The sequence below is a fragment of the Brachycentrus maculatus genome, unplaced genomic scaffold, assembly GCF_059751285.1.
Source record: "Brachycentrus maculatus isolate JH-2025_06_01 unplaced genomic scaffold, ASM5975128v1 h1tg000153l, whole genome shotgun sequence".
Classification (NCBI taxonomy): domain Eukaryota; kingdom Metazoa; phylum Arthropoda; class Insecta; order Trichoptera; family Brachycentridae; genus Brachycentrus; species Brachycentrus maculatus.
Window position 1 is genome coordinate 288,049 of NW_028280906.1, and position 20,575 is coordinate 308,623.

The window sequence follows — 20,575 nt, forward strand, 5'->3', positions numbered from 1 at the left end:
GAGGGATTTTTGTATATTGTATAACAGTTTACAAAGCTAACATCCATAATACCATTCCATATTAGGGAAAGAACTCATATATAATATCGCACTGTATCGCTACTAGCGTATATGCTTTAATTAGCTTCATTGAGGAAAACGATATTCCTTCTGAGATGCAGGAAGAATCCTAGAAATTAAGTTCATTAAATAGTATGTATATTTCGTAAAGAGCTCCTTTCAAATCGTTTTAAATTAAAATTCCTTTCAAATCCATTAAATTACAAACTCTTTGAGTTAACTCTGATTTTTTTAAAGGGGTAAAAATTATAAACGTTTAAAACAATTTTCGGTGAAAAGTTATATTAAAGTCCATTAAATTAATAAATTTCAATTATGGAGAAGCATACATGTAATTGAGTTTACTCTTCATTTGTTAAAAGCGAAAAATTGTAATGTTTTATAACATTTAAAAAAATCTAATTTCTATACTTTTATTCTGGGGAGGCATATATCGCGCACTCCTTTCAAGAACGTCATAAATCAAAAATCGTCAATTTTCAGTTGTGCATGTTTTCAGAATGCCCAGAAAATGTACTATATCCCAGCATAAGACGCATATTTTTAACTAAATGTTCACCCGCTACAGGGTAGAAAATGTTATTTTTGCTTTTTTAAGAAATGGTATCGTTTAATTATTTTTTTAAATATACTAAATATTTTTCAAATGGGGAAAAAATCTTCAGGTTTTACCTAAAAAGATCTGTTGCACAGTAAAAAGTTCAATAAGTGACTTGATATTTATTTTTAATACATTGTGTTATATTTTTAAACTTTAAAAACGTTCTCCTGAAAAATCAAGTTTTTTTAGTTGATTTATGACGTTCTTGAAAGGAGTGAGCAAAATGTGAGTTCACTTTTCATTTTTTAATAGTTGATTTTATTTTAAAATATTTCAAAAGAATTTTCTGGAAAAAGTTCTTTTTAAGTCCATTTCATTACTAACCTACAATTTTGGAGGAACGTAAATGTAAATGAGTTCACTTGTCACTTTCTATAAGTCAAAAAAAAAACATTTTAATGAATTTTCGGTAAAAAGCTCTTTTCAGGTCCATTTAATTACTAACATTCAATTTAGGATTACAGTCATCTAAAAAATTGAGAGTCTTTCAGGCATCTCCCAGTATGTAAAATAATCAAGTTAGGATCTTACATAGATTCTGCCAAGGATTGGAATTTGAAGCGATATGAGATTTATGATTTGTGTAGAGTTCGACAAAAAAGTGTAGTGTGGGGTTGTGAATCATAGGTAGAATGTTACATGTGTACAAAGTGGTCACTTTACAGGCCGAGTCGTAAATAAGCATTTAAATACTTGCCTTCTATATCCTTCTTCATCTTTGTTGAGTTATCCAAAAAAATGTAAATATCTTCATTTTTAAATGTTTTTTAAAAACGTATTAAATAATTTTTTGATTTTTACCTTTTAAATTTGAAAGCATAAATGCAAATGACAATTCACTTAATTTAAAAAATATTAATATTTATTATTTGTTATTTAAAAGCGTTAAAAGCAATTATCTTTAAAAAACGTTTGAGTGAATTTTTGACACGTGTCATTTGAGATCTGTTGATTATTGACCCGTTTACAATTAGAGAAATATATTTTGAAAGTCGTATTTTATCGAGAATTTTATTTTTGGATATTGTTATTATAAAGTCATTATGAGAATTGTTATATGTGCCGGTAAATATTTATCTCATTTTCCAGATATGTTTTTAAAAGCTCTTCAGAACAACTTAATAAAATAATATCTCTACATAATGTTTCCTATTACCCAAGTCGTACGATGCCTTACGTCTTTTAAAAGAAAGTTCTTTTTTGCCAAAAAACAAACAACTTCAATTAGGTTTGATAAAAAATATATTTTGGTTCTGACACTTTTATTATACTTGTCAATATTGATTTTACATAGATTGAGTACTTAAAAAGTTTTCCACACGATTTTGTTTTCCGAACTGTTTCAACTTTACGGATGAGAGGATATGATTTTGAGAGCCTTCATGTAATTAAGCTAGTTCAGATAAATTATTTAAGATGTGTTATTCTAAAACTTGCTTTCAGTCTCAAGAAAAAATAAAAAACAAGACCAATAAAATAATGCCAACACTGCCGAAAGTCCACAATACTTGGCTGTAAACTGAATTTTGAAAATATCTCGAAAATGATTTATTAAAAACTTTGTGATATGGTAATATAACTATTCTCCTTATCATACATCGTTCATTTTTCGTGAAACTACTTAAAAAACACTTCTTCATGACTACCGATTTCGAAATAACCATTCCATCATCGGGTCAAATGCAGACTAAACTGAAAACGTTACGGTCTCCTATTTATAGAAATTATTATTACATTGTATCATTCATTGATTCGGCAGTCAATTTTTAGAAATATCTATCCATTTGAAATTAAAGTTTTACTGGTTAAATATCTACCACTTTTTCTTAAAATCTATTGTGAAACGTGTTTCGGTGTATTTTTTAAACACCGTAGGTATTTGAAATCATCCGAAACTTATCGAAACATATATCACAATAGATTTTAAGAAAATGTGGTATATACCAAGTAAAACTTAAAACTTAAAACAAGTCAAATTTAAAAATAGTATTAGTTTTTGAAAGAGAGAACAGAAGATAAAAGAATCAAAATGGAAATATCATTAAAAGCGGAATGGAATTTAAATTAAATTGGCTATTAATTATGGATAAAGTCTTTATAATCAATTTCTTATTTTCAATATCATCTAAACGAAGACAGAGACAGATTTATTTATGTTACATATAAATTTTTGCTAAATAAGAGAACGTAGACATAAAGTCTATATTATATCTGATGATGAAATGATTATTCAGAAATCGGAAGTCATGAAGTAGTGTTTTTAAATAACACAAAGTGAATAGTGAAAAAAGGATTTATTTCCAAGTCAAAACAGGATTTTCAAATCTCTCTCGTATTTCAAATATGTGTTTGTTTCTGTTTCAGCGAATGCCAACGAAAAAAATGGTTTCCTTATATATATATATATATATATATATATATATATATATATATATATATATATATATATATATATATATTATATATATATATATATATAAATATATATATATATATATATATATATATATATATATATATATATATATATATATATATATATATATATGTAATAAAATAACTAGGTACTTACCTATACATTTTATTAAGTACTTACAAAAAGTACCTACATATTATAAAACAGTTCTACCACAGATGTCGCATGCGTCGCACAGAATTAAACAAAAGAGATCCGATAGGAAAAATTAACTGTCAGAATCAGATAGATAGATAGATAGATAGATATAAAAATTATTATAAAGATAAATTAAGAATAAACTTTAATTACAAAGCAACACATTGTTTATTTTATTATTATACACCCACTTTACATATTATTTACACTTAATTTTCAAAAGGAAAATATTACCACGTTATAAAACGACAATTTTGTTAAATGGAAATGGATTATGAAACATTAGATGTATTAAAACAATTACTACAATATGTTCGGAGTGAGAGAGAAAAATTAGAAGATGATCAAAGAAAACGATTAGAAGATAATCAAAGAAGACGTGGAAATCTAAGAACTAGTGATAAAATTAAAGATAAAAGTCCATGTAAGATTTGTGAAAATTTAAATAAGGGAACTCGATATCACTCTGAAGCAACGTGCTGGTTTAAAACAAAGGAGGATGATAAGATTAATAATAAAAATGAAGATTTACAAATTACACAGAAACAGTGCTTGAAGAATGAAAATAAAAATAATGTGGAAAAAATTTCTACAAAATATAAAATAAAATATACTCCAGAAAAGAAGAATTTCGAAGCAGATTGTGTGAGCAGGAATCCAGTATTAGAATCGAAGAAAAATGCAAATGAACAATTAAAAGTTGTAAATTTGGTTAAATTAGAAGATATTTTAAAAGATCAGAATAAAAATGAAGACATACAAATAACACAGAAACAGTGCTTGAAAAATAAAAATAAAAATAAAGTAGAAAAAACTTCTACGAAAGATAAAATAAAATATACTCCAGGAAAGAAGAATTTAGAAGTAGATTGTCTAAGCCGGAATCCAGTTTTAGAATCGAATAAAAATGCAGATGAACAATTAAAAGTTGTACATTTGGTTATATTAGAAGATACTTTAAGAGATCTGAATAAAAATGAAGGAATTCAAAAGAAAAAAACAAATGGATTGAGAAAAACTGTGTCTACTTTAAAAGGGTCAAGAAGAAAAAAAAAATACAAAAAAAAAGAAAAAAAAATAACGAAAAAAAAAGGAAAAAAAAGGAAGAAAGAAAAAAAACAAGAAAGAAAAAAAAAGAAGAAAAAAAGAAAGAAAGAAAAAAAAAAAACTTTATCATATCACTAAACTTATACAAGAAGATGATCCGGAGGACGAGTGAAAATTTTACTATGAATTTTCATCCCCAAGGGGGGAGATGTAATAAAATAACTAGGTACTTACCTATACATTTTATTAAGTACTTACAAAAAGTACCTACATATTATAAAACAGTTCTACCACAGATGTCGCATGCGTCGCACAGAATTAAACAAAAGAGATCCGATAGGAAAAATTAACTGTCAGAATCAGATAGATAGATAGATAGATAGATATAAAAATTATTATAAAGATAAATTAAGAATAAACTTTAATTACAAAGCAACACATTGTTTATTTTATTATTATACACCCACTTTACATATTATTTACACTTAATTTTCAAAAGGAAAATATTACCACGTTATATATATATATATATATATATATATATGTATATTTATATATATATGTATATATATATACATGAATGTATTATGCTATTCTTCACTCCTTACTGCGGTATGGCATTGTTGAAACCTATAAAAAAATCCAGAGAATTTTTTTTTTAATCTTATTTTACGAAATATATAGTTTTAATATAACAAAGGTTATATTTACATAGACAAACGGTCGGGGAACTTTTTAAGTACTACCCCAAGATATTTTTGAGTAAGTCGATATTACCTCCTCACCCATTTTGGAAAGCGGTCAATCAATGTATATTTCAAATAAAACTTTTATTTGAAATAAAGTTACGTGAAAATTGTAAGTATGTAATAGACAAATAAAATAAAATTCTCAAATTAAATCAAACGAAAATTCAGGTTTTCAGGTTTCCTTTTCAGTTTTTGGAGAAATTATGTTTCTTAATGTTTGATACATTTACTTCTTAATTGGGACTTAATCGATTTCTGAATTTGCTAAGTTTGTAAAAATACTAACAAGTTTATGAAATAACAAACTAGAAAACTTTCCTAATTATCCCAAAAAAATTATTTTTACCCCATTTGGGGTAATTTACCCCAGTTCCACGACCGCTGCTGTAGACGGAAGCATCTAGCTTCTTAAACTTGTCATAACAATACAACACTGCCCATCAATGCCTCCAGTGACAATAAGAAGACCAGCATGACCTCCGCCATCTGCAGTTGAATATCCACAATGACGGGACCTTAACAAGCTGTTCTCCGGCATTACCATTACACAGTGAGGCGTCCTGTCCAACATCTTGGCCATACTCTAGCCCAAAAAGACCGAGAAGAAGACGCAACAATACGGCGGCTCCACTTTCCTGCCTTCAGACTCAGCCGATTGACGACGTTTTTCATTAAAACATTTTTTTAATTTTCTCTCATTATCATATTCATATCATAATCCATACCTGTATAAGCGCCCTTGAGGTAGTTTTTTACGAAAATGGCGCTATATAAATCATCCATGATTATTATTATTATTATTAACACTCGATGAGGGGGTTGATTTCGAGGAGGCGGTTAAAAGTCTAACTCATCAATGTGTAATCAAAACTAGCAAGATGAAACTCGATGATAGACCATACTCCATGTACTTGCCGAGAGCCAAGGTGCCAGAATTATTATAAAATCAATAAAAAACACAAAACAACAGGTATATATAACATTAGAATGTACGACATTAAAAATATGCAATTTATTTCTATGTCTTATTACAACTCACCTTATTAACAATAATGGACCATAGTCAAAGTCCAGAGGAACTAAAATAAAGTATAAGACCTATACATAAAGGAGACCATTCATGTATAAATAATTATAGACCTATTTCATTATTATCGTCGATTGAAAAAAATTGCAGAAGCATGTATCGATTCATCTAGACGTATATTTGGAAAATTTGAAATAATAGACAAGTATCAATTTGGATTTCAGAAGAAAAAAAGTTGTGATGACCTGCTGCAAAAATTTCCGATAAAATCAATTGTAGTTTAAACAATTTAAAGCACATTTTTGTTATTTTCATAGATTTTACAAAAGAATTCGACACTATGTATCACGCAAAACTGGTTAGTTTATTAAAATCAATAGGCTTAAGGGGAAAATTGCTAAATTTTTGAAAAACTATCTAACGGGGAGAAAAATAAATATCAGAATCAAAAATGTTCTCAGTAAAGACAAAAAATATTTATCAGGAACTCCACAAGGTTCGATCTTAGGGCCAAAACTGTACATAATATAAGTCTCATTGATAAAAAATATTTAAATATGTAAATATAGCTTTAGTTAAAGAAAGTGAAAATCCATTAAAAGCGAAAGACAAATTACAATATGAATTTAATCAGCTTTTAAAATGGGCACATGATTTCGGACTCTTAATTAATTCAAAGAAAACTAAATGTATGTTTACTAGTTCACCTCACTTTGCAAACAAATTCCCACAGATAGATAATATTATTGCATACAATTTTGACAGTTGAATAAAAGGCAACAAAATTGTAGTTGTGATAAGATTGAATTTGTGGACGAATTTAAATATTTAGGTTTATGTGTAGAAAATAAGTTCAAATGGGATTCGCATATTATAAAACTCTGTAATCGGCTGCGGGCTCTAGGGAGTACTTTTTATAAGTTGTACTTTATCCTGCCTAAACAGACCTTAAGATTATTTACTATTCTTTAGTAGAATCCATATTAAGATATGGAATTAAGTCTTTAAAGTTCGATGCAAAACAAATTTTTAAATGGTTTAAAATCAGCAATATTCCATAATAAAAAAAATTGTACCTAGTCATATATATATATAATCAAAGGGACAATCCAATCTTGACATATAAACATTTAAAATTACTGCCGGTACGTGGAATATTGTGGATGAGTATCATCGTTGAACAACAAACTAGATAAAAATATCGAAATCTTTTAGTACACAACGATGATACACGATTTACACACAACGAAGGTTTGATAGTCCCAAAGAATCAACAATAAATATGGGAGACGAACACTGCAATATATCGTTCCGAACATTTTTAATTTGTTGCCGACGGATGTTAGGGGTCAAAATAAAATATGAAACAAAGGCAAAATAAAGGAATGGGTGAATGATCAAGAATCAATTTTATGAAAATTGTAAAATGTTTATACTCTTAATTTTTCTCTCTTTTTTGAGCGTATATTAGGTTACAACGGTAAAAAATTATAAAAATGCATTAAAAAAGAAATCCACCGGCAAGACACACATGGTTGGTCTCTGCATTTTTTTGTTAAATAATTTTAAAATTTTGATTTAAATAAATGTATACAATTTATGTTAATCTAAGTACCTTTTTCTTTTAAACGTATAACTCATATATGTAGTACATATTTGCTAACTTTTTTCATTTTCTTTGATTTTTTTGTTTTTTGATTTTCATTCTTTTTGATTTTTTTGTTTTTTGCTAAAATCAAATATTTGAAGTTTATATTAGCACTTTTAATCTATTTTAATTTCGCATATCTATTGTATTCTTACCAGTGACCTAAATAAAATGTTTACCTACACACATACACAGGCCATGCACTTGTGGGATCTATTTTTGTATAAATATTATATATTAATTTGTACTTATAATTATAATATACTGTGAAAAGCAAAAGAATTTTAAGTAATGTAAAAAAGTACAATTCAATCCAATAATCTTGTTTAATTTTGGATATGTTTTTCAAGAATCATAAACGGAATTCTACCAACTTTCTGCAGTAACAATACATAATTTCATCCAATATACATTTCCACCTGTACTGTAGTATGTTGCGAGTGAATTAGAAACATCTCACGTACTCGCGAGAGTTGTACGAATTAAAGTACAGATCCGGTTCCGTATACTTCAATCTACGCAACTAATATATAAGAGAGCAATATTGGATTTGAAGTATGTTCGAGGATGTGCGCTTATTACAAGTTCGTGGAATGTTCGCAAAGCGAAACAGGTTGAGGAATCTTTGACGATTAGCCGAGCGTATTAATCAAATCGTTCTCGTTCAACTAAGTCCTTATTTACAGATTTCGATCCAAAATTATTAAATTGTACGATTTATTAATTTCAATGTTTTATTAATTTAAAATGTTAATTTTATTTATATTAAAACACATTACTTCACCTGTTCCCTAAAAGAAAGAAAAGAAAAACTAAGAAAAACTTGGCACGATCAGTCATGTCAAATACTTGAAAGCCGCCGGGTCGAGTGAAATTCGTTTGAAAATGCCATAACTAGGCTAAACAATTGTCACAAAATTGATTATTTATTTGGTTTTTTTAACAATAAAATACAACTTAGTAGGTTCAAAAATCAGTGTGTAATTTAACATTTAATATATACATAAAATTAAACGCCAATGTATAAATAATACCACTTTTTATAAAAATCTATAGTAACACGTGTTTCGATGCAGTCCAGATCATTTTCAAACTTCGTATTATAATTTTTTTTTAATATTTCAAAAATACGGTATTTGAAATGATGCGGGATGCATCGAAACACGTGTCACAACAGATTTTAAGAAACAGTGGTATTTACCATGCAAAACTCAAATTAACAATGGATGGAAATAATCACCAGTTATTACTGCCGAATCTATTAGTGAAATTATGTATTCTTAATTTATTCACATATAAAAGACATCGCTATTACATGACAAAATCAAGTTACTTAAATATTCTGATTTATTTTCTCATTTTTGAATTATGAAAATAGACAAATCAAGAAATAACTCTGGAATTTCTAGATAATACTTTAAAAATATTTTTTTTAATAGGAGGTTGATTTCAAGGGGCCATACGGGCAAGCATTTTATAATACGGTGAAATTTAGCGCATAGGATCGAGTTGAGACTTACTGTTTCGCCGGGCTAGGCAGGGAAATAACGAGAGGAAACAGGACGGATATAGGCTTCTGCGTGCTTTTCAGTCGGTGGGGTGGGTCATGACGCAGGGGTGGACTTGGAGGGGGGACCGAGCTTCACACCCGCTGGAGGCAGGCTTGCTTCGGAGGTTGTTGGATCACTGAGCTCTAGCCATCCGACCCAGTAACACTGTCACACTTGTTGCTGCTCCATAAGGTATGAAAAACTTCTTAACAAACTTTACTTTTCATTAAACTCTTGCTCGAGACACAGCATGCTCTAAATTAAATGCAATTTTGCGTTTTTATAAATCACATTTTTACAAAGAACATCGTTAAACTATTCTTTAGTCAAGTTTCAACCGTTTTTCTTCTTTTCTTAAGTTCTTACGGTACGCCAAGAAAAACAAATTAGTTGGTTTAAAAGTTAATATTCTCGTAGAAATCATTAAAAGCAAACAGAAATACTAAAATTGGGAAGTTAACATTTTTAAGTCGTACGATATCATTTAAATAACTAAAATTAGTTTTTTTAAACAAAAATGCATTTTATGAAAAATAAAATAAGTAATAATTTTTAACACCGAATTGTACAACTTTATATCGATTTTATTGATAGAAATTAATCAACGCGGATGCTTTAGCATTTTTTTGTTACACAATCATATTTGTTTCCGTGTTTTTAATGATAACTTAATTTACGTTGGCGATAAGAATTACGGGTCAAAAATTTATGTAAATTATTAACGGTAAAAAGTCCGAATCTTTGCTCCTTCTTTGAGTTTTGTGTAATTATCGTAACATTAAGTATTCGAAAATTACATACCTGTTGAATTTGAAATTCTTACTATTCGCTGTAGGTGGTTGGGCAAAGTTTCCAGGGTTTGAAAAATCTGACCCGCGTTTCACTAGACACATGTAATAAATAAATGTTTTCTTCCAGGTGGTTTCTGCAAAGATCTGCAATCTACAGCCAAGATGTCTCTCGAGGTGAGGCTGAGACATCTGCAGATTCCCGGACTGAAGAGGGTCGTTGTTCACTTTCGGGGTAAGTCCCTTTTTTATATGTATTTTTCTGGAGCTTTTGTAGTTTTATGATTTTCAAACTAAACTTATTCACTAGAGTTTTTAATTCATCCTCTCGCTCTACATACATAAATTGACTTTCCGAAACCAAAATGTTTTTTTTTTAATATTTATTTTAAATTATTTTTTGTCATTCTATATTATTTTTTTATCTTCCAAAATAAGAGTTTTCATCACTCATTTAAACATGCCGATCAAAAATTACAAGCATTTAAAAAAAATCTGAATGGCGGTAAATCTTAATAAAAACCTTTATTTTTAAAAAAAATTCTACACATTTTTCGGATTCCTAAAATAAGAAACACCTTTTTTTACTCATTATTTAATATTTATTTATTCTTGAAAAAAAATCAAACAAAAATTAATACATTACACGGTACTTACTTCTACAAAGGCGCTTAAAAACACAAAAATACAAAATACACAATAATTCGTATTGTAATTTTATAAAACTGTCATCATTTATTGGTGAGTTTGATATTATGCTATTACGCCGCCGCCGGAGCCGTTGCAGATGCTTTGCGGAGACCTAGGACTCCGCGGAGCATACTTGGGAACCGCTGACCTAAAATACAATATATTATATGTAATTAAATAAATATATTTTATATGTATACACTACAACCTACTTTGCAATAAGTGATTCACCTGTATTATGGTAACGACTGTAGTTTAATGTATGCATTTGGGATTTTAATATGTTTTGTGTATTCGAAAATTGCTTTCTTTCCTTCATTTTAATACGATTTTATACATTTATAAGAAATACGAATTTAATTGAATATGACATCATTTAAACTGGCGACATTGTTTCTACAGACTGTCAATTTGCCGGTCAGAATGTTACGGTCAATGGAGAGCGCTACAGAAGCATTATTACTGACTTCTTCGAACTTTAGTTGAATGGCATTGATGTGACACAGTTGTGGCTTCAACAAGAAGGTGCAACTAACCACACAGCGAGGTGCTACTATAAATTCACTACGGGAAATTTAAATTTGTCTGTTAAATTTAAATCTCTAAAAAAAACACGTTTTGTTTATATAAAAACAAGGATTATTTGGCACTGGTGTATATTAACGAAAAAACGATATTTTTTGAGTTAACCAAAGGATTAATATGTATTTAAATATTCGATGCATTCTCGTACTATAATTTACAACCAACAGAGTAATTTTTCATAAGCACCTCGGAATTTCGCATTAAGCTACACATTAAAATTTCAAGACAACCAATAAGTTTTACTATTTATGATAATCAACTTCTGTTACATATCGTGATTTTTGTTATATATTGTTGCATACCGTTTAAAAATGTTGTATTGACCGAGATGAGTCCTGTTTTACTTTTCTTATTAAATTTTTTTTTTTTTTTTTAATTTAAATTAAAACTCCAATATTTTATTGCAATAACGGCCGAACAGTGTCTGGATTCAATACTCCTATACACCGAATGCAAAACCTCGGCAATGATTTCGGGGACCATATCGATATCTGGAATATGTCACTTCCTTACTATAAAACAATAATAATTACAATACCTCAGACAAATGCATAATTCCTTTTTCTATATGTTCATCCTTGTTTAGATAAGTACTTTTCGAACCAAAAATAAACTTAAAAAGAGAAAACACATTATTTTATCGGATTATCATTAAGTATACGACATATTATGTACAAATTTGCTACGGACGATTATAAAGGAAAAATGGATAAATCTAATTGCTTGAATAAGATATGATTAGCACATGTTTGCAAATAAATCACATCATGTTATTTTCAAAGTATAAAATCCTTCGCACCCACTTTGAATAGATTCACAAATCAGGCTTGGCATTGTACTTCTCGTGGTATTATTGCATCCCTAGAAACCATTGAATTAGGTTAGCGGATGAGATTGCGGTATTGTTTTCCACCTCCAACGTGGTGCTGTGTATATTTGCATACATAGTTCTCCAACTACATGTCTGGAATAACTATTAACTTCATTCTGAATAGATGCATTCTCTTAATTAACCTTTAGCCGCCCTTTACGGCAGTGTTCCGCAAATTTAGTGGCCCTTTACGGCAGTGTTCCGCAAACTTTTTCTGTTCAAGGTACACCTGCCAAATCAAGAAATTTTAGAGGCACACTAAAGACAAAAACAAAGTTTAATAAATTAATATAATGCGAAAAAATATGTTGCACAAAACCTAAGCCTGCTTAACAGAGCACAGGCGATAAAATTTACAAAAACCTGACAATGGAAGAAAACAATAATAATAATAAAACCCTTATCCGCACCCCAATGGTGCATAGGGCACTGGTCCATATAAACGCAGTGTTATCTTGATCGTTTACACATGAAGGAAAGGTGATCAGCCCTCCGCTTCAGGTACCAGTCCAGGGTAATATTGAATAAATATTACAGTGAAAAAATCACTTATATTTATTTGACCCCCCCCTGGGAATCGAACCCGGGACCTACAGAACGGTAGCCGAGCGTGCTGACCATTACACTACGGAGGCGGACAAAATGGAAGAAAATAGTTTGGAAATTCTAAAATCGATTTCAGTTACCACAAAGAAATAGATATTTTCGAGAAATATTTGAAAATATATTTGAGATTATAGTGGAAAAAACAGATATCCCAAACAAGAGATGAAAAAGAATTGGATGGAGGCCAATATTGATGAAATTCGGGCCTTTTTTGGAGATTTAATAATTATGGGGATTCATCAGTTACCCCATTTGAAAAACTATTGGAGCTGTGACCCTATTCTTGGAGTTCCAGCGGCAAATAAAGTAATCACTGCTAAGCGATAAAAAAACAGTGAAGAGCATTCCTGTGAATGACAATAAATAACAAAGTAAAGGTGGACCCAAATAATGATAAATTGTATAAAGTGCGTCGAGTGACAGACCAACTTAAGCTTTGCGGGTTATTCAAATCAATTTTACTACTATTAAAGAAAAAGAATTACAGATGTTCGAATGGAATAATTCATTCATTCTGATTCGAGATTCATTAATTTACTGCAGATTACTGCAAAAATCAAATTATATTAAACGCAATAATAATTGAATTTATGCGATCCCTCAGACGAATGTGTGGCAAAACATTCATGATGATGTTTGATGGATGTTCGAAAGATGAAATAAGGAAAGAATGCAAGGCTGAGATGAGCATTGTCTATAAAATTAGGAAGGGTGTCTTTAGATGGTTTGGGCATGATCGAATGAGTGAAGACAGAACATTAAAACATATTTATGGGGCGAATATGGTCGGTAATAGAAGCAGAGAAAGACTGAGAAAAATTTCGGCATGATCAAGTATTTCAAATTCTTAAAAGTGGTCTTGTCAGGACTTGAAATAATCGGCGGGCATGTGTAAGGACAAGTACGAATGTCGAAGAGGAGAAAATTGCTTGTAAAGACATATTATAGCTTATAACGGCGTGGCGTTCTATTCTCTCTAACTCTGGAAGCGGCGTGGTAGTTAGTTAGTAAATTAGAAATTTGGCGTCAACAGTCTTACATTATGAATTCATGAATTGACCCAAATACAATCATTACAATGGGTATATCTATTTTACCTTCCCTAACGCATATTTGTAACGCTTATAATTACTTGTCCGCCTCCGTAGTGTAATGGTCAGCACACTCAGCTACCGTTCTGGAGGTCCCGGGTTCGATTCCCAGGGGGGGTAAAATAAATACAAGTGATTTTTTCACTCTGATATTTTTTTTATTCAATATATTTTATTTTATTTAATTAAAATAATTATATATTTATTCAATAGTACCCTGGACTGGTACCTAAAGCGGAGGGCTGATCACCTTTCCTTCATGTGTTAACGATCAAATCAAATCAAAAAATATCACTGCGTTTATATGATGCAGTGCCCTATGCACCATTGGGTGCGGATAAGGATTTGAAGAAGAAGAATAATTATTTAGGCCATCATTATTTAGATTTTTTTGTAGGCATACACGAGATGCATGAATGTGGAAAAGGCGCAGATTATTCACAAAGACAGATTGGAGCGGCGTTCTTTTTCTTTCTGCCTTACCGCCGAAGGAAGCGGCGATATGATGAATTTTTTGTTAGTTTTAGTTTTTGACTTGATCTTGTACCATAAATATCGAAACGATACATTCATTTCGATTTGAGAGATTACTGCAACAATCAATTAATATTAAATGCAATATAAAATTTACGCGAATTTACTTATTTATGCGATCCCTCAGACGAATGTGTGGCAAATCGACGTTTGATAGATGAAATAAGGAAATAATACAGGCTGAGATAAGCATTATCGATAAAATTAAGAAAGGTGTGTTGAGATGGTTTGGACATGTGGAACTTATGAGAGAGGAAAGAACGGTTAAATAAATTAATTTATGAGGCGTATGTAGTTGGAAAAAGAAGAAGAGGAAGACCGAGGAAAACTTACCACAATCAGGTATGTCAATACTTGAAGGCGGCCGGGTCAGGAGACGTTATAATCGTCGAGTATGTATGAGGATAGGCATGAATGTGGAAGAGGTAAAGAATGTTTGCAAAGAGTGGTATGGCGTTTGATTCTCTTTGCCTACCCCTGCGGGGAAGCGGCGTGAAGGTTAGTTTTGTTAGTTAGTTAAATAAAATTTACAACATTTTGAGTGTGTCCTAATAATATAATTAAGATATAAGAAGTAAAAATAATCCAGATTTGTTAACAAGTCAAATTTAACTGGTCAAATTATAAGCTAAATAATAAATTTAAAATTACATTTTCAGCGTTTCTCAAGTATGTTTGTATGTGTATATAATCCAGAATTCGGACCTCGCATACAAATGAAAGGAGTCACTGCTTAAAAAAAGCTTTCCTAATCCCACTATAGATGGCTATTGTGAACTCGCGCTTACTGTGTTATGAGTTTGATCATTATATCTAGAAGCTTCAAGATTTTGAGTCTTGTGGTTGTCAATCATTGGTAGAATTGGTGAATGTTACACGTGTGTAAAGTGATCACTTGAACCAGCCGGTTCAAACCATTTACGGGGCTTACGGTCGTGTAGAGATGTCAACAAATTAATTACAATCTATTCATATTAAAACTAACCCCTAACCATGTACATCTCAAACTTAGTTAGTGGTCATATCATGAACTAAAAGGGAAATACATATGTGCGGTTTACAAAGTTTTAACCCGTGACTCAAATTGAAAACGTATGTGTATAGTATGCAGAAGTTGAACTCGTATTTCATAAATATTATTTGATCTTGTGGTTAAAGCGTCGAAATGTTGTGTGTACATTATTTAATTACAACATTTTGAGTGTGTCCAAATACTTGTTCACAAAATCTGGATTATCTCCAATTACGGGAGTTATTTTCATATTAATTTTTGACATCTCATCAAAGATGAAGAAGAATATGGAAGTCTGGGCATTTACGGGGCTGACGACCGTCATCGGCTGGTTTAAGTGATCACTTTACACACGTGTAACATTCACCAATTCTACCCATTATTGACAACCACACTACTCAAATTCTTGTAAGTTCTTTATACATGAACCAATTTAGAAACCTTGTTCTTGAATCACTAGAACTTCACTAGAGACATCTATTTGTGAGATGTAAAGAAGCTTTTTACTAAGCGGAAACTCTTATATTAGTATGTGAGGTCCGAATCCTGGATCCGCAAATGCCCAGACTTCCATATTCTTCTTCATCTTTGATGAGATGTCAAAAATTAATACATTATTTAATGATACAGTATATTTTATTATTTGAAAAATCCGAGGTCGTTTCCAGTAGTTCGGCTGTCCAAACTTAAAACATAGTAAGGGACATTTTTTTGTGGAATGTTTTTATTTTCTCCATTTTTGGGCTAAGTAGAATCTACTTAGTACAAAAATGCAAAAAAAAGGTACTACAAGAAAATTGTCCCTTACTGTGTTTTAAGTTTTGACAGCCGAGTTGATTGAGGCACAAATGAAAAAAATAATTAAGGTAAATCAAAAAGCTTAGAAGCTCAAAGGAATATTTTTTAGACAAAGATGAAAAATAGTATGGAAATATAGATATATACAGAGCTTACGACCGTCTTAAGCTTGGTTAAGTGATCATTTTACACAACATTCACCAATTCTACCCATGATTGACAACCACACGACTCAAAATCTTGGAAATTCTAGTATGCGCGAGTTGACAATAGCCATCTATGGTGGGATGAGGAAAGCTTTTTTACGCAGTGACTCCTTTCATTTGTATGCGAGGTCTGAATTCTGGATTATATTCACATACATATTTGAGAAACGCTTGAATACGTAATTTTAAATTTATTATTTAGCTTATAATTTGGCCAGTTAATTTATTTACAACATTTTGACTGTGTCCAAATACTTCTTCACAAATCTGGATTATCTCTTATTAAGAGTTATTTTTTACATAATTTTTGTTGTTGTTGTTTTGTTTTAGCTAAAAAAAATAGTAAAAAATATATTTAAAAAAAAAAAACAATATTTGGTAATCCAGTATTTGGAAGTACAGAAAATATTGTAAAAAAAAAGAATAACACAGCAAGCCATTCTCAATGTTTTTGGCCCAGCGCATTCATGTGATTTATCAACGCATTCTTATAGCGATGCCGAAATTTCTCGTTATTAAGGAGGGGAACATAGAAATTGACAATATAATTTCGAGGGGATGGTGAAATATTTTTTCGTCCACCTGTCATAATTTGCACTTTCTTCTCGGTGTCTTCTTCCACCCATCGGGCACTTCATTGCCCCCAATGCCCGGCGCTTGACATCACCCTCTTTCATTACAAAGTATTTACTCAAAAAAAAACAGGGGAATTCGAGAGAAATATATTTTTTTAAACCCTTACATTATATAAAGACAGTGTTATCTTGATCGTTTACATAAGTAGGAAAAGTGATCAGCCCTCCGCTTCAGGTACCAGTCCAGGGTAATATTGAATAAATATAACAGTGAAAAAATCACTTATATTTATTTGACCCCCCCTGGAATCCAACCCAGGACCTCCAGAACGGTAGCCAAGAGTGCTGACCGTTACACTACGGAGGCGGACAAATAAATAGTAGCCATATTTTCCTTTTATTTGACTGGTTAATATCCCTTGATGTGATTAAATATCAAGTTTTTGAAGCCCTTATACCCCAATAGTGCATAGTGCACTGCACCATATAAATGCAGTGTCATCTTGATCGTTAACACACGAAGGAAAAGTGATAAGCCCTCAGCTTCATGTACCAATCCAGATTAATATTGAATATATTAGAGTTAAAAAATCACCCCGGACCTCCAGAACGGTAGCCGAGTGTACTGACCATTACACTACGGAGGCGGACAATATCAAGTTACCGTGACATTATTGTAACACGGTTACTGTGTTCACTATCGGAAAAATCATACGTCGAAAAATAATGTGAAAATATCGATACTCATTTTAATAAATACATAAATTCAAGAGTACGCATAAAAGGTGGAATAGAATTATAATGACTTACAACAATTGCTATTTCAGTATTAATGTTTTTCATTTCATTTATTCAAATTTGCGATAAAATTAATTTTAATAAATAAAATTTCGTAAATTACAAGGGCTAACAGATATATTGGTTCTGGCGAATTTTCAACAGTTCCTGGAATATTTAACAGCAAACAAAATATTTTATCTCTCAAATTTTGTAAATGTGTTTTTTATTAAGAATCATGTTTGATCCGTGCAAATTTTAATAAAGTTGTATGTTGATTGATTCCCAATGTTTCATTTCGTAACCTAATGTAGATTACAAAAGTTTCTCCGAGCTTCCGAAATAATAAAGTCTTAACTTGGAGTATGAATATATTTTGTTTTTTATGAATTGTGATATAATTAAATTCATTTCTATTTAAAAAAAATTAACTTTTGTTGTTTCCTTATTGTTACATAACTGTTCTGATTAAACATTTTAATTTAATAAAATTTGTGTGGCTTTCTCTAATTATCAAGTGATTTTGTTTTTAGTATAGATTTTTTTATTAGTGGAGTAAAAATTATTATCAACGTATTTTTTTATCTTTTTTCCATCGAGACCTTGTCCATTCTACCGGAAGTTTTGACGTAAAGTTAATTATCTTTGCCCGTTGCAAAAATGTCAGCTTTGCAGCTCGCTTTTACGGCGCTAGATTAACTTAAAGCATTAAAAAGTACTTTATGGGGTAGAAACTATATTGGACTTTAAAAATGTGTAAAACGCATAGCCTTTATTAGATTAGCTTGTCCGCAGGTAGGTGGGTCCCGATAGAGAGAGAGAGAGAGAGAGAGAGAGAGAGAGAGAGAGAGAAGGATAAATACATCACGAAAACCCAGACCGACTGAAAATGAATATTTTCTGAATTTATTTCGCGATGGGCGGGAATCGAACCGGTACGCCAGATTCTCGGTCGAGCGTCTACCCAACTGATTTCCTTTCACAAGTGATGGGTTGTGATTGACGTTGAGTGAATTGAAGCGTGTTTACGGAACGTCAATTTGATGCTAATCAATAAACAATTTGTTCAATATTCTGATTCGACCTTTTGATTTTACTATCTATAACTCTGGAAAATTGCGACATTATCCAATTATAATTTTGTATTTCCATCATATTTTACAACCCCGGTGAAATATTCGATGTATTAAAATTCGCTTTGAAAATTTTTATTTGACGTAGACCTAATTGACCAAAAAACAACGCAATTTGACAGCCGATTTTTTCCATTAAAAATATGAAGAGCACCAGAGATTCAGATTAATGATCGCACAGAAAAACGACCCATCTGCCCTGCTTATGGTGGCTGTCAATGTGCTTCATTCGAAATTCCGTCAATCAGAACCCGAAATTCTGTAACGATCAATTTATCGCATGATTGAGAAAACATTCACGTATACAATTTTAATTATTATGTCGCGTCCTTACAAATTTGATCTGATCACCTAGTACAGATTTATTTAAACTGACTTAAATGTCATTAAAATGATTTCACAATTTTTCGATTAAATATTGGTATATACAAATTGTAACAATTAAAACAAAATTTCATGATTATTTTTATTTACCCATAAGACATATCTCAAAATACCGAAGAACTATGCGGAAAAACTTTTGTTTTTAACTATGGGTATATTGCAAAACTATGGGTTTTTGGCATGTGAAGAAAGAAAACAAATTATAGAAGTAAATTAATGATTACAAAATATATTTTTGAAAAATATTCAGTTAAATTTAATGGCTTTAATTTCATTCATGTCTGATATTCAAAATGAATTTTTGATTCTATTTAGAATGGTGTGTTGAGATGGTTTGGGCATGTGAATTGAATGGGCGAAGAAACACATGAGATTTAAAAAAAGGCATTCACAATCATCGAATATCTGTGTTATATCTTTAAAAATGAAAACGTTAATATGAGTCCAATCCATAACTTTATATTTAGCCAATGATTTCAACTCGGGAAACTGCAAGTAAAACATCATAATGAGAACTATACAAAATTGAAGAAAAGTACGCTCAGTCGGGCAAAAATTAAAAATATACTTATTCGTTTTATTCAACATTTTTTCAGTAAAATTAAATAAATTAGTAAGAATTAAAACACTATCTACAATTTGTTGAGCAAACCAGTTACAGCACATATCGCTTACTCCTTTCAAGAACGTCAAAAATCAAAAAACTTGATTTTTCAGGAGAACGTTTTTGAAGTTTAAAAATATAATACAATTTATTAAAAATAAATATCAAGCCGCTTATTGAACTTTTTACTGTGCAACAGATCTTTTCAGGTTAAACCTGAAGGTTTTTTCTCCATTTGAAAAACAACTAGTTTATTTAAAAATATAATTAAACAATACATTTTCTTCAAAATGCAAAAATAACACTTTCTGCCCTGTAGCGGGTAAATATAGAGTTCAAAATATGCCTCTTTAGCTGAAATATAGTACATTTTCTGGGCATCCTGAAAACATGCACAACTGAAAATTGACGATTTTTTATTTATGTCGTTCTTGAAAGGAGTGAGCGATATGTACATGTACATAAGTACAATGCAGATATTTAGAAGAGGAATCAAACCACAGGCGCGGAGTATCTGGCATTTCTACATCATAAGTTCCTGGTATAATATTATATAATATAATATCAAACACAAAATATTAATAATAACGATTCCATGAAACTTCGCCTCCGGATCACAAACAAG

The 20,575-nt window shown here is 30.6% G+C and overlaps 1 protein-coding gene across 1 annotated transcript in view; it reads left to right on the forward strand.

Annotated features, from left to right (window-relative positions):
• The first annotated feature begins 9,406 nt into the window (after positions 1-9,406).
• LOC148308651 (uncharacterized) overlaps positions 9,407-20,575 on the forward strand; it is a 67,668-nt gene continuing 56,499 nt past the window's right edge. The window contains exons 1-2 of the mRNA XM_088261383.1: positions 9,407-9,488; positions 10,215-10,319. Coding sequence (XP_088117509.1) covers positions 10,250-10,319 — 70 coding nt within the window. The 5' untranslated portion in view covers positions 9,407-9,488; positions 10,215-10,249. The remainder of the gene's footprint in view (positions 9,489-10,214; positions 10,320-20,575) is intronic.